The sequence below is a fragment of the Hevea brasiliensis genome, chromosome 12 (assembly GCF_030052815.1).
Source record: "Hevea brasiliensis isolate MT/VB/25A 57/8 chromosome 12, ASM3005281v1, whole genome shotgun sequence".
In the NCBI taxonomy this organism is placed as follows: Eukaryota; Viridiplantae; Streptophyta; class Magnoliopsida; order Malpighiales; family Euphorbiaceae; genus Hevea; species Hevea brasiliensis.
In genome coordinates this window covers 23,192,704-23,211,602 of record NC_079504.1, presented here as the reverse complement: position 1 = coordinate 23,211,602, position 18,899 = coordinate 23,192,704, and the positions used below count along the sequence as shown (strand labels likewise).

Here is an 18,899-nt window from a genome sequence, read left to right as displayed (position 1 = left end):
TTTCCCTTATGGAGCAATTGAAATTTGGAGTGAAAAATCTGGGAATTTTAAGGTCAATGGGCATAGATTGAAACATTACATAACTGGAGACCCAATAAAAGGAGCAAGCTGTTACAAGCTTTCCAATCCCTCACCTCTTTTCAGTGAAATACATGAAGAGTCCAGCTAAGGACTATAAATTAGCCCTCTTGGGAGGCATCCCAAGTCCTTTTATTTTGCTTTTGCTGATTTACTTTTATTTTCATTGCTTTTATTTTTATCTTAAATCTCCCCAAATTCAATTTTTGACATTGTTGAATCTTGTCCCTTGTAGATGTATTTCAATGGAGGAAGGTTGGTGAACTGCTGGGGAGTGATTTTTAACCTGAAAACTTTGTCCTTCAAACTCTCCCAAAATTGATTGATTTTTACTGCATAACCTGTGCAGGGGCTGCTATCTGGTTTATGCAGAGGAAAAATGACATTTTGCAGCAAGGAAGGGTCTGCAGCAGATGACTTATGTTCTTGGTGAGGTTGGGTGTGTAACTTTTAAATATTTATGCTTATAATGTTAATATGTGGTAAGTGAGTCATTTTTTTGTAGTTTTGAACTTATTTGGGTTGTGGGATTCAAGGTGGATATGCTGCATTTTCTTGGCATAACTTGGGGAGTCAGTTCATCATTTGTGGATAGATGCAACTTTATGCAGATTTTATTGAGTTTTATGTGCTAAATGTTGATCTGCAGAATTTGAGTCAAAATGGCAAGGTTCACAAAGGCCTTTTATGCAGGATTTTCTTCTACAAGCTTGTGTGATGCAATTTTGATGGACTTTGTATATATTGATGTGTTTTTTATGACAATTTCTCATGAATTATGCTTCATAGAATTATATTTCTTCATTCTAAGGTATTTTTCACACTTGCAAATCATTTTCCATTGCAATCTCAATCTTGTTGAATTGTGCATAAGTAACTACATAGCTTATGCAATCCTGCATAACCACAATTCTTACCATTTTCATCTCTGTTGCAAACTGCATAAGAAGAGTGCATAGCTTATGCAACTCTGCATAGCCACATTTTTGTCAAATTTCAAACCTGCCGAGAGGTGCATAAGCAGAGTGCATGACTTATGCACTTTTGCATGACTTCAAATCCTGCATTTTCTCTCTCTGTCGAAATCTGCATAAGGAGAGTGCATGACTTATGCACTTCCGCATAACCAGAAACTCTGAAATCCAAAATCTGCCGAGAGGTGCATAAGGGAAGTGCATGACTTATGCACAACTGCATGACCACCAACCCCAAATTCCAAAACCTGCCGAGAGGTGCATAAGCAGAGTGCATGACTTATGCACTTCTGCATAACCACAAATTCTGAATTTCAAAACTTGCCGAGACCTGCATAAGGAGAGTGCATGACTTATGCACTTCCGCATGACCACCCACTCCAAAAACCAAAACCTGCCGAGAGGTGCATAAGGGAAGTGCATGACTTATGCACTTCTGCATAACCATAAATTCTGAATTTCAAAACTTGCCGAGACTTGCATAAGGAGGGTGCATGACTTATGCACAACTGCATGACCACATTCTCTGAATACCAAAACCTGTCGACAAGTGCATAAGCAGAGTGCATGACTTATGCACTTCCGCATGACCTACTTCTCTGAAATCCAAAACAGGCTGAAACGTGCATAGGTTAGCGCATAGGCTATGCACTCTTGCATAATCAGTTTTTCACATTTTTTATCACCCACCGAAACATGCATAAGAGAGTGCATAAGTTATGCACACTCACTTTTCACTTATGCAGCCTTAACACATGCCCTGTTCAAATCAAAATTAGTTTTCGGCACTATTTTCCCACCTCCACTTCCCGATATCCCTGTTCATTCCCTTCTCCCCCACGACCTTTATTCCGGCATAACCCTTCCTCTCCCTTTCTCCTTCACTCCTATTTTCGCCGCATATACCCTAATCTCTTCTTGCATTTTTCTTTTCTCCCTCACCTACTCCATCTTCACCATCGGGAACCATGGAGTCGCCTCCTCATTCTCCTCAAACTTCCCCTCTCCAGGTTTCGCCATTGTCAATGCGGCCTCCCAACCCCGATTCCCCTCCACAAGAAACTCCTCCTCCACCTCCCCCAACCACTTACAAGCGGAAAATTAGGTCGAAATCTACGCGACCCATTGCTTCTGCACCTCCTCTCTCAAAGCGTAAAGAACCACCCACCACCCCAATGTCAGAACCTCCACCCAAAAATCCAAAAACTTCAGCCTCCACACAAGCCACAACACCCTCTTCCAGCAAAAAGCAAACATCAGTAACATCCCAAGTATCAAAATTACCTTGGCCCCTTCAGGATGCAACTCACAAGGCAACCTTTAAGAGACTTAAGGAAAGGAGGGTGCAACCCGCTAGGTATATTTCTGCAGACTCTCTCCAATCACTTGGTTTATTTGACAATGTGGTTGCCTATCTTGATGGTATGGGTTGGATGGAATTTGTGCACAAGCAAGAAATTGTTTATCCAGCTTTAGTTTTGGAATTTATCTCCTCATTCTCTGCCACCCTGAAATTACATGATGTAGATTTTAAGCCAACTATGAAATTTAGATGTTTGGGGCAAAATAGAGAGTTATCATTGGATCAATTTCATAGCATTCTTGGTTTTGCAATTGATGGGCTATTTAGAGTGCCATATATAGGGGTAGAGGTAGCAAACAAAGGTATCTGGAATGCTGCTCAATTTTGGAGAATTATCACAAACCAACCTCAGACTTTTTCTGTTGGCAGATCAAAAAACCTCTCAAATACTAGACCCTGCACTTAGGTTTATTCATAGGCTGATTGCTAGCACTATCTTCGGCAGAGGGACTAGTTCTGGTGCTGTTGGGAAATCTGAATTATTCATGTTATGGTGTGCTTTTCACAAGGTCAAGGTTTCTCCTGGTTATTTCTTTTGTGAGCATGTGTTGCATATTGCCACCAAATCCATAGGTGACATTGTCTTGGGTGGGCTCATAACTGTCATAGCCAAGCATTTTGGTTTTAATCCTGAAGAGCATCCAATACCAGCACTTGTAGACACCTTATATTTTGATGCTGCACACCTATCCAAAACAGGATTCAGTTTGCCACATTCTGACATTGCACAACCAGCAGCAGAAACTGAACCCACTGCACAACCAGAAGCCCAACCTGTCCCACCAGTCCCACAGCACTCTACTGAACCTACCCCACCCCCTCAGTCTGCACAGGACACCCCAGCAGCTTTTGCACAACCCACACCTCCTGCAGCTGAACCCTCCTCATCCACAGCCCCTCCTGCATTCAACACTAAAGCCTTATTCACCTATCTTGAAAGGCTTAGTGATGATATATACTTTGTGGATAGGAAGCTTGACACTGGTCTTGATACCCTAAAGGATCGTCATGATCAGCTATTTGACTTTGTCATGGAAACCAGGGATAAGCAGAAAGAACTAAAGGAGATGATGAAGCAACTCATGGTTTTTCTGGGAATGCCACCTCCACCTCCATCACCTCCCCCAGCACCATCATTTCGACAGCAGCTAGATGCTACCAGCCCCTTAGCAAGATCTATGGACAAGGGCAAAACAATAGAACTAGATTAGTTTCTGTTTTACTTTTGTTCAAACTTGTAGGAGTTTTTCTTTGTAAATATGTTGAAACAATTTTAGTTTGTTTTGAATTCTGTTTTTCTTGAAGTTCTATTGGATGGCCATTACATTAGTTTTTCATTGACTTTCATTGCCTTTACTGCCCTTTTGTGCATACTTGTTCATACATTGTATATATTTGCATACTTCTACTGGTGGTTGCACATTTTTCCTTGCTAATCATCATACAGCAGCTTTTGAATATTCTGCACAGGCTGTAATCCCCTTATGCACATGTTCTGCATAGCCTGTGCAGTCCTTATTGCCACTTATGCAGAACTGCACAGGCTGTAATCCCCTTATGCAAATGTTCTGCATAGCCTGTGCAGTCCTTATGGCCACTCATGCAGAACCGCACAGCTTATGCACCCTACTTATGCACCTGTTCTGGACAGCACTTTACTCTGCATAACCTGTGCAGCTTCTTATGCATCCCTTTATATCTTGAATTCTCATCTGCTCTATACCAGGTAACTCTTTCTTTTTGCTCTTAATTTTCACTAATCCTGGTTATTACCTTTGAGTTTTTATAATATACTGCTTGAGACATTGAGGACAATGTCTAATTTTGAGTTTGGGGGTGCACATTTTGATTTTTGCTTCATTTTTCACATTTTGAGTATAGGAGCATCTCATCCCATTCCATTTACATATATTGTAAATATTTTACATATACATCCTTACATACATATATATAACACATTTACACACACATTATACATCACTTAGAAATTATACACATTGCATTCAAATAGATTTCCTCCATTTAATTAATGCATTGTTCATTTTTAGGAATCATGCAACATGCATTAAAATCTTTTGCCAAATCCCTTGAGTATTGAAAAGTTACCAATGAGAGTGATTTGACTTACCTTTAGTTGGGTTTGTGGATTGAAAGTTTCCTAAGAGGTGTAAGGTTTTGAAGTGTCTATCCCTTGCCTATATCTTCTTAGCCAAAAAGCCACCCAACTAGTCCTTTAGAGATGGAAATGTTTAGAGGGAATTATTGGATATAAGGTAGTCAAATGATGTCTCACCAATCCTAGAACAAATTTTCTAAACCTTTCAAGGCGAAATACCAGCTTGTACTTGAAAAGAGAGATGATTAGGCATTCTTTGATTTAAACCTTCTCATTTTAAGCCTTTGGCCCTTTTCCTAATTAAATTGACCCTTGCAAACCCCTTTGAGCCTTTTTGTCCCTAATTTTTCTTGAAACCCTTATTACTACCTAGCCAATGAACCAAACACTCCAACCCTTTTCATGAGAATAATTATTCATAATATTAGGTACATAAAAAAATTAAAAAAAAAAGGAAAAAGAAAAAAAAATACAATAAAAGGGAGAAGAAATGCTTGTCATCTTGTAAAAGTGTTAGTATATGTACTTTTCATTATTATCATTCAAATTGAAAGAAATCCACCCAAAGTATTAAAAGGAATGAGTTTGGGGGTGGCATTTTTAGGGACAATCATCAAAAGAAAATGCAAGATACAAGTTTAAAGTATCAAAATGTCCCTCCATTTTTATGTGTTTTGTAAAATATGCTAGCACTTGACAATCCTCATTGTGTATTTCTCTCCCCCATATATATATATATATATAATAAAATAAGAAGTGTACCTTATGTTGTTAAGATTAAAAATATTCTCATGCTTTGAATCCTTATTACCCATTCTTCTTCTTAGCCTCATTTTGAACCTCATGGCCCCATTACACTCCTAAAAAGACCTTTGATCTCTTGATAGTACTTGCTACATTAGTGGAGATGGGAGTAGGGAATTTGCCTATGGGATTGAAAAACTATTCATTCATTCAATTCCATCATTCTATATAGAGACACTTTGATTATTGATTGTCCTAGAATTTCTTTTGAGCATGACTCCCTCTTTTGATTGTTGGTTTGGGAATTTTGAATGATAATTGACTTGATGGCTAAGCGGTAAAAGCTTGGATAAGCACTAGATTCTTTGCATTTTGAAGGATGGATATATGGATTGTTGGTATGGCTAAAGGGGTGTTAAGTTACTTTAATAGGTGATTTTCATAGCTCTTTGGATAAGGCACCCCTAAAAATTTTGCATCATATTTTAAAGTTTGCTTGAGCACAAGCAAAAGCTTGAGTTTGGGGGTATTTGATGCATACATTTTGTATAGTCATTTAGGTCTAATTTCATAGCCATTTTATTTTATTATTAGTCATTTTTAGCTAATTTCATTAGTTATTTAGTTAGTTTTTCATAATTGTCAATTTTGGATTAATTTGTAATTTTTACTTTGTTTTGTAGGAAAAATGGTGTTTTTGAAGGACTGAAGAGAAATTTTACCATTGAGGGGTGACTTCTACAGCCAAAGATGTCAAAAACAAGTTTTCAAGCTGAAATATGCATTGACCAAATTGTGCATAACTTGCCGCATAAGCTATGCAGATCTACATAAGGAGAAAAATCACTGTTCCAATACCTGCCGAATGGTGCATAAGGAGAGTGCATGGCTTATGTAGATTCACGCCTCCCTTATGCAATCTCATGAAATTGTACATAACCTATGCGCCAAGTCATGCAGTTTCGCATAAGTGAATCAGAACCAGCCGAAAACTGCATAAGGGACTGCATAACTTATGCAGTCCACTTATGCAGTCCCACAAAGGTTTCATTAATGAGCTGGCAGAAGATTCCCTCAGAAAATTCCTCCTAAAACACACCATTTTAGGGCTCCATGTCAGAAAATGCTATAAATAGCCTTATTTCCCATTTTAGAAGGGAGGAGAAAAGAGAAAGGAAGAAAAGGAATAGGGGAGGCAGCAGCTGAAGGGTCACAAATCTCTCCCACACCATTTCCAATCAGATTTGGAGATTTCTCTCTTTTCTTACATTTTTCCTACATTTCTAGTGTTTAGTTTCTTGTTTCTTAGCTTAGATTAAAGCTTTATTTCCTTATAAATTCAGAATAACTTGTAAACATTATGGATAGTGAGTAGTTTTAATTAGATTCTGGAGTAAGAGTTTTAATATTTGAGATATTTTGTGGATTTTGATTGGGTAATCCATATTTTGTGGTCTTAATGAGTTTTATTCATTTCTTATGTGCTTAATGACATGCTTAGTGTAGGATCCCATTAAGTGATGTTCTTAATCCATGGTTGAGGCACCGAAAGGAGAAGGCCATGTGATAGATAATCAAGAAATTGGACTTAATTAACTTAGATCTAGAAATAGACTAAGGATTAAGAGGATTCACTGATTAATTAAAGAACCTAATGGGTCTTAATTAACTCTAACTCCACGAAAGTTGGATTGGATTGACTAAGGCACTCTTTGTCTCACTCGAAAGGGTATTCAAAGGATTTAAGAATTAATCTCCTTAAAACCCATAAGTTCCACAAGATTGGATAACCAATTTAAAATCCCAAAATAGCTTGAATATGAAATCCCGAACTCCGGAATCGCCTTTTTACCATTGTTAATTTCTAATCGAATTTAATTACTTGCCATTTTGAATATTGCCATATTTGAATTTGTTTATTTTAATTTGATGCAAATTTAGTTAAATCATTACATAGTTGAATAGATAATTGATTTTGCACATATAGATTTCACATTCCAAAACCCATCAATTCATTGCTTTAATTTCAAAAATAGTTCAATATAATCAACTTTTTATATCAAAAATTCAATCATTAACACAACTCCTCGTGGGAACGATATCTTTTCTATATTACTTGTACGACCCGTGCACTTGCGATTGGGCCACATCAGAAAGCCTAATAGAAGCAGAGATTTCGAGATGAATTCTCAAATAAAATTTCATGTGGTACACCAACATCATAACACTATAAGAAATTAGATAAATTATGATAATTAAAATCATCATTGAATATTATATTTTGTCATAAAAAATTTTTGATGATGAAATATTTTCATTACAGCGATCGTCGTTGTAACCGCTTAATATAATGTATATCATGATAAATATTATTATTGTCACTAAAAAAGAACCTTTTATGATGATAATATAAATTATCATTAAAACTTATAATTTTAGTGACAAATTATTTGTCATAATTTATATCTAATTTTTATTATTTAATTATTCATTTCGTCATGGAAAGTAACATTTGTCGCAAGGGTTTTGCAATTCGCAAGGGTTTTGCAATCGACGGACGATTCTCACTGAAGCGAGAAAGTGAGGAGAAATTAAAGAAAACCATTTGTAAAAAATTCATAAAGCCACTTCTAAAACAGATATTCTAAATTCGGGGTCTGTATACGCGTAGGTAAGGTGTTAGGCACTCCAAATCGTCCCTCAACGAGAGCAAGTGGATTTAATGATGTACTCTTTATAATTTAATACTGATAATTTTGAAGTTAAAATTATGATGTTAATTCCCGTTATTTATTAAAGGAACGTTTGATATTTCACTATTCTAGGCTTCCCAAGAACACGAGTATATGGGATGACCCTAAAGTGAGTTGATGTTATGTTTGTTTGATTTGTTATGTATGTATTAAATTCCTCCCTCCCCGAATTAGGACTCTAATTCCGAAGAGGTATTATTTGGTTCCTAGAGATTTATAATGAGTGAGGAGGACTCTCAGCTCACACATCATGCACCTCATCATTGGCCTCCAAATAATTGAGGGTGCAGTATATGTAGTGAATATACATGAACCAATATGGGTATAAATTTTCATTCCTTTTAATTAGGACTCTAATTCAAAATGGACGTGTTAATTAAAACTTAGAGAGTTCCCTTCATTAATGAGGACTCTCAGTTAATGAAGGAATGTCTCATCATCAGCATAATTATCCGTAAAACCTTTACGCATATCGTTTCATTTTATCTATTTAATATTTTTTTTGCGATTATGATGTTTTATTCGATTGAACCGAACTGAAGGAGAAGCTTCCTTAATAATATTAGCTCATGGACTCTAGGAAGACCTTTCCATTGGAGTCCAAATATAAAGTTTGGAGTTCTTGGAAGGACTCTCCCGTGAACCGAACATCAAAATGTATTCGATAAATTTGTTGAAGAGTTTGTAGAGTTTAAAAAAAAAACAAGTGCGGAGATTTTGAGGAAAGGACTCTCTCCCGATTTCCCCTATTTTGTGCCAAATGAGCTTTATAAAACGTATAACTGCGAGAGTCCAAGGAAAGAAAGATCTTCCGAGCTCCCATATTTATAAAAAATGAATTTCATGAAGATATAAAACTGTGGGAGTTTAAGGAAAGAACTCTCTCCCAAACCCCCATTTTTGTAAAGGATGAGTTTTATAATAGATGAAATTGCGGGGATTCTAGGAGAGAACTCTCTCCCGAACTCTCGTTAAATGACAGGAACATTCGGAAAGTGATGTAAAGAATAAATCGATTCTATATGGAACATCTAACTGTAGGTTATTTCCAATCTCTTATTATCCGAATCCTTTTCACTTTCTTTGTTTTCGATCTCTAATATGTTACCTGAACTCTCCATCGTCACCCGAACTTGTGTCTAACCTTTCCCCCTTTATTATTTCCAACCTCTCTAATCAAATCCGAACTTTTTATATTGAGCTGGACTTCATTATGTCATACCTCTTTATTTCCGTCATTCCCGACCTATTCCCGATCAAATCCAAATCCTCCATGTCAGCACCCTCACTTTACCTTGCTCCTCCCATCCGAACTCTTCAACATTCTTCCAAACGTCAAATAAGATTTTTACCACCCAAACCCTTATTTTCATTACTAAAAAAAAAATAAAGAGAAGTATACTTTTAAAATGATGCACACGTTACTATAGTATGCAGAAAGTAATATTTGTGTGATGAACTAATCTATTGTAAAATAAGTTGATTAATATGTTAAAACTATCAAGTATGCAAAATATCAATTTGATAAACAAAACATCATAAATTGTTAAATATATTTAAACAATCAAATACGCAAAAAAAACAAATGTCAATTTAATTCTTAACTAGCAAGTCTTCAATAATCTTGAAACTTCCAAAAAAATCATTTACAGTTGGCAATTGAGTTTATTTAGCTACAAAACAAAATTAGAAGTATTAATTCTGCATACTTTTGAAACAAGTAAAAAAAAAAAACCCCAAATTTTTATTAGCAAGAAATTATCAGATTAGCAAGAAGTTGTGTACAGGAACGAGTTGATGGGTTACTAGTTCAACCAGTTGGCTACTAAAATATTAAATAAATATATATTAATCACTATGAATAACTTTCAATCTAACCTTAAAGTTCATAAACATGATCCAATATAAAAGTTAAAGTATTAAAATAATAGAATAACCAAAATTAAATTATAGTTAAGTTAAAAAAAAAAAATTCCAGTTCAGCTCAAATATCATTATCAAAAATAGCAGCACAATTCAAACTTAATTAAGCCATTGAAGTCTCATAGCAGTACACCATCTTAATATTCTCTCCATATGCATAATTCACATCTATAAACTAAAATTTATATCAATAGTAAAGTCCAAATATTCAATAGCTTCATTTTGCAAAAGAAAAACATGCAAGCATCCATTAAAAAAAAATACTCATAATTACTATCCATTTTCAAATGCCATAAAGTCATAATTCACTGTATTAAACAACCCAATTAAATACATATACTAAATCACCTCAAGTTCTAGTATGTTGTTTGTAAAATCTTAAATGTTTGTACAAGTTATCAATATTGATAACAAACTAACCAATAAAAGCCAACCCTGACCTTCAACTCAAATATTTCAAATTTACCTCCAATAGTGGATCATCAATCTAAAGCAATCAAGATTCTAAACTTAATATGTCCTTTAATTCACACCAATGTCTACCAAAATAGAAACCCAAAACTGAAAAGTTACTTATTTAGCCAAAAAATTTATACTTGTATACAAGTATTCATATACATATAAGTGAATTTTAGTTAACCATTGCTTGCACATACAAGAGCTACACAACATCAAGCAATTCTCACAACATGAAGCATTCGAACATCAAATAGATATAAGAGCTACACAATAATAAGAAATCCTCAGACATATGTAACTCAAATAGGAACAGGGCATATCATAGGATTGAATTGAAATACAAACAAATAACAAAATATGTTCACTAAAATATAATAGATCTAGTGATTTCCTTAATGGATGGAATTAAAATTTAAACAACAAATAAACTGAAATATCATCTAATAGATCTAACAAATTGCTACTTATTTACTCAAAAGATTTTTTTTTTTTTTGGCTCAAACAGTCTAATGCACTGTTTTAATCTATTAGAAATGAAGCTTAGTGAATTTTACGTCACTGTTACAAAATATATAAGGCTCTTATACCATTTTAATTTATCAATTTGACCAAAAGGTTCAATCTTATGAGTAAATGAACTACCTACCATGTTAATCCTCTGGTGATAGTAATTCGCATTTCAAAAATCAAGGCTATAATTATTTGAAACAGCTCATTTATTATCTCTTTATGTAAATGGTTTATCTGTAGTCTTATTATATTGCTCCTGGATAATCTTGAAATATCAATACACTTCTACAAGTCTAGTGGTTTGCAGTCCTTATTATATTGTGATGGGAAAAAAGAAAAAGTACTTACAAGCAAATCACAAGTCTATATCCATCCCTTTCTTTGGCAATAATGCCAACAACTTATCGAACTTTTCTCCTTGGTTGGTTAACTGATTTGTCACATTATTCAGTTGATTCCTAAGCTTAGTCACCTCTAACTCGAACTTGCTCAACTTTTCTTGTGTAGCAGAAAGTTCTTTATGAAGCTTTTGGGTTGCCGATTCAATTAATGAATTTCGTTTGCTAGCAGGTTTAGAACCATACCCAAGTCGTTTTATGTATCCAAATCCATGGCCAAGGACCTTAAGAACTATGTCCTCTGTTGTCTTTCAACTCCCTTGTTATCATAATGATTTCGCTTCTCCACCATCAAATTCTATCATAAAAATAATATGAAATATTAAATCATATCCCATTTACATCAACAATACACACACACATAAGAAATTACCCAATTTTCTCCAGCAGTTGGAGATAACCATCCTTTTTGTTCAGAAGAGTGAGTTCATTTATATAGTTCTATCATATCACAAGGTTCTCCATTCAACTCTTTTTGAGACTTTCATAAAAAATAAAAAAAGTCAAACAAAGCAAAACAATTGCTTAAAAAGATTAATGCAACTTTTATAAATTTAATTTTGATTCATTGAAAAGGAAAATACTCACAATTTTTTACGATGAAAAGTAAATGATTTTCTGCCAGAAATATGAGGGGTTTTAAACTTCTTTCTATTGAGTACATTAATTTCACATTTTTTCTACAATGGAACAAAAGATTAATAGTGGAAGACAAATAATACAAATATAAATATTTAATATATAATTATACCTGATACTCGAGTGATGCAAAATAATTACAGAGTTTTTCCCAATCACTTTGATTTGGATAATTTCCTGGCTTATTCCTCTTTGCTTCATCCAAAGAGTCAAACTTTTTAAATTTTTGATGCAATCTAAACTGCTCTTATCGACTACTATTTTTAAGCCTATCAATCACACAGGCTTTAACCTCTGGATCATCCAAATCCACATCCAAATACACCTGCATGTATCATTTAAATTGAAAACATTAAATATAAAAATAAAAGGCTAATTATAATATAAATTTTTATTTTTCTAAATGAAGTTTGCAAGGCAATTGAAAAAAAATAACAAAACAAAAAAAAAGCTACAAAAAAAATTGTGATTTAACTTACATTTAAGTGGGAAAAGCATTGTTTCAATTGACTATCTTGGTCTTTATTTTCATCTTTATCTTCGTCAATGTCACTCCATTTCTTTGGAATAGGAAGGATATCTCGAGTTACTGTTCCAATTTGGCTATCAAATTTTGCAGATTCATCCCCATTACTTGGTCGCTCAATTTCAGGATTCACAGTGATCTTCATTCTAGTGCCCATATCTGCAATTGTCTTCATAAGACCTTTACCCATAGTTTGTCCTTTTCCTCTCTTTCTTGATGTAGATGCTATTTAAAAATCAATTTTCTTAAGTTAAGAGAAATTATTATGCAATTACTAAACTAGAGAAAATGAGAAAAGTAAAAGTCTAATATCTTATCATCTTTCGTAAAGGAAAGTTAAATTAAAGCACATTATATTAATAAAAAATTAATAATATGCACATTGGTGTAAAATCAATTTCACAAACCAAAAATTATAATACTTAATATCTCATAACCATTAAGTGCAGCTCAAATGTCAATAAATATTCCATATTATACCTGGTATATCACTCGAATGAGCTGGTGGAGCATCGATACTTTCAGTTTCAGCTACACTGTCAGATAAGTTATCCAAAGGTACCTGTGATGAGACTTGATGCTTGCCATTCAATGAAGGATTAGGTATTTCAGATTCCATCTCCAAAGATGTACCATTTGGCATACTGGATATACCTTGAACGGGTTCAACACATGCTTGATTCAGCAATCCTCTAATATCATGATTAGAGGAACTAGATGTAGAACGCTCAGCAAAATGCCTTGATGAAAGACCTGGTTGCTTATTCTTTACACTACAACTTGCCTTTTTCTTTAGCAATAAACCACCAGGAGCCATTGTTCAACATATAATTATAATCAATTACAACCATGTATGGTATAATTAAAGAATTTAATAAACATGAATGCCTAATCATGATCAAAAAAGAAAATTTAGATTAGATTACCTAGACACATTAGACATCTTAAATCAAACATCAAAATCATCATCATCATCATCATTAAGGGTGTTTTGAATGTCATCATTATTCACATAATCAACTAATGTGTCATCTAAGTCATCAGTTTCAACATCATCTACAAAATTATCATCTTCATCACCTTCAGGAAGTTTTGAAATTAGTAATGACTTAATATCTTCTGGATCAACATCAACTCTAAGTAGCAAATGTAACTCATCCTCCTTAATTTCAATTGAATCAACTTCATTCTCTTGATATACTTCATGCCATACAACTTGAATCCATAGCTTCATTCTGTAGCTCATCAACATCATATATATGCCTATGTTGAAATGGTTGTACCACTTGCCACTCACTTCCTAATTTTGGATCATCTATATAGAAAATTTGTTTTGCTTGCTGTGCCAAAATATAAGGGTCATTTTGATACCAACGCCTAGTAATCTTAACACTAACTATATTTCCTTCCTTTTTAACTCCTGTTTTTCTTTTCCCAAGGTCAAACCAATTGCATTTGAAAAGAATAATGTGCTTGTCATTAACATAATCTATCTGAATAATATCAATAAGCTCCCCATCAAAATCAATAGTCTCAGCATTATGGTTTTCTTCAACTACAATCCCACATTCTTTTGTAAGAAACTGCACACCATTCACAATGCAGCCTGTGTACTTTTTAACACATCTGCGTGGCACACATGATAACGAATAAAGAGCTTCAATGGATTCTGATGGTTCTTTATCATATGAGCATGCCATCTAAACAAAAAATATATTAAAATAAACATTTTTTCATTGCCCATAAATCTACATTAGACATAGGCATAACACATGCTTACACATTGGAACCACATAAAAAATTGTTCTTTATGTCTTTGATCTATATTTCGATAACTTTCCAGTTGTAGCTCTATTTTATGCTCCCTAGAAAAAAGTTATTAGGTGATTAATAAATTAATTAATTTTAGAGTAAATGAAAAATAATATATACTTTAACGAAATTGGTTAATATATACTTACTCGAAATAAGGCTCTACTTCCTCACAATTCTGCAAGATATACCATTGTGCCATGTTGGATTCTGCATTTGATAACTCAATAAATTTTGCGGCACCAAATGGGCGACACTTTTGTGAGAATATAGATAACCCACTAGAATTAGTGATATCATAGTTTCTCTCATCTCGATTAGATCGTGTCTCAATACCATGCAAATACATTGAACAAAAGTTTAAACACTCCTTTGCAACATATGCTTCTGCGATCGAACCTTTTGGATGAGCTTTGTTTCGAACACTTTGTTTTAATTCACATAGTGACCTATTGGAAAAAGTGATTGGATTATGAGATTGCTGTTTGAAATTTTCTATTAGGTAAAAGTTAGAAAAGGATTGTGTTACCTTTCAATGGGATACATCCATCTAAATTGAACTGGTCCATCGAGTAATGCCTCATTAGGTAAATGAATAGCTAAATGAATCATGATATCTAAAAAAGCAGGTGAATAGATCATTTCCAATTTGCATATCATGATTATGATATCATCCTTCAATTTCTTCACCATTTTTCTATTTAATTTTTTGCAACATAATTGCTGAAAAAAATCACCCAACTCAACCAATAAGTTGGATACCTCTTTGTTTACCAACAGGTCTGTAACATCCCTTACCCGGTCTACAGTGTAGCCAAGCAAGGACTGCCACAGTCTGTGCCAGAGCACCTTATCATATCTTATTTAATTCATTATTAATTTAAATCCCAATTATATTTTGAAATCAAAATTTACAACCAGAGAAACTGATGGAGTTTCTCCTGTTTTATGGATATTTGGCGAGTTATACTATTCATCTGTTTAAGAATTTCATATAAATTTTCCCATTCCAATTTATAATCTCATCAACATTCTCAAATTTAGATCATCAAACCATTCTATTTCTCATTTATTCATACTCAATTCATACATGAAATTTTCAAATTTAATAATCACATCATATACAAATTTAATTACATCAATTCATAATTTACATTACAACTTCAGAATTTATTTACAATGAACAAAAGCAAAATACACTAATATGGCACATGCGGGCCCTACCAAAATGCACTACAATGAGGAGGTGACACTGGACACTATCTGCAGATCCGATCTAAATAATCTCAGTCTGATGTTTACTAGGCTTTATCCTTATCTCCAGTACCTACGCGTGAAAAAATCAACGCACTAAGCATAACTCTTAGTAGCGCGATAATAAAATAAAAATAAAATAAATAAATAAATAAAATTAACTCATGTTTATATTTGCCTGAATAAAATGCATTTTTATGATTTATAAATTATTTCACATTAAATTGATGTCAATTTTTATTCCTTAGCACTTATCACTGCCCAAGTAACCTATGACAGACTGACTGAACTGGATAAGCGGGTTTCTAAGTTTTGGACACCGCGATGCCTCGGGCCGTTATACAATAGGATACATAATGTCAACCATGTATGCAGAATAACTGAAAGTCATAATATCAATAGAATAACTTAAAAGTCATATACGGGCATAAAGTCATATATCAAGCATAAAGCCAAATGTAACAGAATGGCACACAAGCCATATATAATAGAATGGCATAAAAGCCATAAGCAGTACCGCTAGACACGTCCCTTCTTGATATGCCAATCTATCCAACTTATACACACATGTTTAGGCATACATGGGCAATTAGTATTTTTAAGCAATCACATTATTCCATTATTTTACTCATGTACTATTCATTTACTATTCATGCTCAAAGCATTTTCCTTTCATTCATGATGGGAATCTAAGTAAGAAATAGGTATTCATATGATTTATGAGTTTATCAAACCATATGTGTCATATATATATCACATTTCAAGTTATTTATAAGGTTTTCATAAATTCCAGATTTTGTGCCTTAAGTTCCTCTAGTAATTTGGCCAAGATGAAAAATCCTTTTGGCCATACTTCCTTCATGGAAGTTGTTCCTTATTATCTTAGGTTTAATTTCCTTTTTGAATCATCCAATTTGAAGATTTGTAGCTCAATTTATAGTCAATTTTCCAGGTATTGGTACACTGGCCAATACCGTTTCTAGAATATGGCAGATTCTGGAACTCAACTTTGTCAAGCCATTTGATCAAGATACAGCCATAATTTGGCTTGGTGTTCTTCATATGAGTTGTTTTCCTATGTCTCATGGTTACACAAGTTCAAGAATTTCTAAATTTGAAGCTGTATAGGGTGAGTTATGGCAAATTAACCAACCTGGACTCATAAACCCTATACATTCTGGATTTCAAGTTCAGGGCAGCTTTTGCATTTAACATTTAAGGATTTTACATCCAGAATTTGAGTAAGGTTACTAAACAAAAGTTGTAGCTCTCATTCTTAGGTTTCTAGATCATCTTAATTCACTCCAATTGGAGTTTTCTAGTGGAAGTTATGGTCTGATTAGTATCTGGGTGTCAATTAGCAATTTGTTCCAGGTGTAGGAATTCTAGGATTGGAGTTCCTAATTTGTCTCAATAATATCCCTATGTTGCATTGAGATCCAGGTTCTGGTCAAAACATCAAAGTTATAGTTTTAGGTCTTATGAAGATTTTGATTTTTGAATCACTATATTTTAAGTTTTATAGGCTGAGTTATGACAATTTTTCCATAACTGGTCGGGTACCCTAAAGTTCAAGATTTCCAAGTCAGGTTTCGTCCAGGCAGTTTTGATAGACTAAATTTGCCTAGCAATTTTGATTAGTTAGGGTCAAAACTAAGTTTTCTGATCTTCATGAAAAAAGTTCTACTATGTCTCAGAATTCTATGGGTTTAAGAATCATAACATTTGGATCATCCTAGAGTGAGTTATGCTCATTTTACTAAACACTATTCATTTGATCATTTATGCTTAGGTCCGGAACATCAATTACAGATTCAAGCCTAATGTAGGGCAACTTGTGGTCATTTTCTAGGCAAGCTTCCTTCATGAGATTTCTAGCATTATGTCTTAAGTTTAATCTCCAATTATTCTCACACCAATTAGAGCTACCTAGCTCTACTTATAGCCACATAAACATACTGGACTCAGAGGTCTAGAAATCCTGCACAAAGATTACACTTCCAATTCTTCAATTCAACTCAAAAACCAACTTCAAATCACAACCAACACACATTAATTGGTCAATAATTAACCTCAATAACATCAATTATACATCACAACATCAAATCTCCAAATTTGTTCAAAACTCTAACTTCCATAATTCCCAACTTCATACAACACATGCAACTTCAATCATAATTCATGCAAACATCTCTAATAACATTAGTAAAACAAGTTTACTTTCATCAAAAACCATCAAAACCCCATACCACCAAGGCTGACCAGAACTCTATGTTATTCCTTCATGCATATTTTCTTCATTTTTCCAATCAATTTCTTCATGACTCTACTTAATTTCAAGGTTAGAAGAAGATGAAAGACAAGAATTTGCACTAACCTTGATTTGGCAATTTTCCTTCTTGACCAAACTTCAATTTCTTCAACTTTCTTAGCTCCCAATCACTCTAGTAAGGTCTAAGAACAAGTTTTATTAAAGGTAAGTATGGGAAATATGGTGAAATTTCAAGGAAAATGGAGCTTGAAAGGCTTAGAAATAGAGGAAGGCCATGAGAGTGGTTTAGCGAGCTTGAGTGAAGAAGGAGAAGATGAGTTTGATGGATAAGAAGACATTAATTCATTTTGTCTTATACTTATATATATGTCTCAATTTAATTGATTTAATTTTTAATTAGATCATCATGTAGTCATGCTTATGTCATAATTAAAATTAAAAATTCATTTCTTTTCTTTTCTTCTTTCAATTACACATTTTTATTTGAATTTCCATCAAAATTTCTTCATATTTTATTACATTAATTTCACTTAATTTAATTGACATTTTGGTCAAAAGTCAACTCTCCAAGTGAAATGACCAAAATGCCCTTCGTTGAGTTCATTAAGTTATAATGGCCTTTACCGACTAGTATAAATTTTCTTGCATTTCCTTGACATTTTTATTGTCATTAATCCTTCAATTAAGTCCCAAATAATTATCTTATAGGGTTCCTCATGAGTTTGGGGTTGGCAACTGAATCCACAGTCGCTTCCTGGTAGGGATACCCGTCGCCTAAACCTTGTGCTCCTTTAACCCATTTGCATTTCATTTATTTTATTTCTCTTTAATTTTACTTAATCATTGTTTAGTTTATTTATGGCTCCTCACTCTAGTTTAAATATGGTTGCAAACATCCTAACTATCTGAACAGACGTTAGTCACCGGAACAGTAGAATGTATGGATTACCTAAAGTTAGGGAGTTACATATTCATTGCAAAAGAACATGACAATCATGATTTTTCAATCCCGATATCTTTTGATCACTTGAATTGACACACCGAGATATATTAGAGTCATACCCACTTGGAAATTTAA

General features: G+C 33.8%; 1 protein-coding gene across 1 annotated transcript; it reads right to left on the bottom strand.

Moving 5' to 3' along the window:
- Nucleotides 1–13,432: 13,432 nt before the first annotated feature.
- LOC131171140 (uncharacterized) lies at nucleotides 13,433–14,183 on the bottom strand. The gene is made up of 2 exons (XM_058130599.1): nucleotides 13,781–14,183; nucleotides 13,433–13,683 (listed from the first exon to the last, which is right to left on the bottom strand). The coding sequence occupies exons 1-2, from the start codon at nucleotides 14,181–14,183 to the stop codon at nucleotides 13,433–13,435; spliced, it is 654 nt and encodes a 217-aa protein (XP_057986582.1).
- Nucleotides 14,184–18,899: the final 4,716 nt, after the last annotated feature.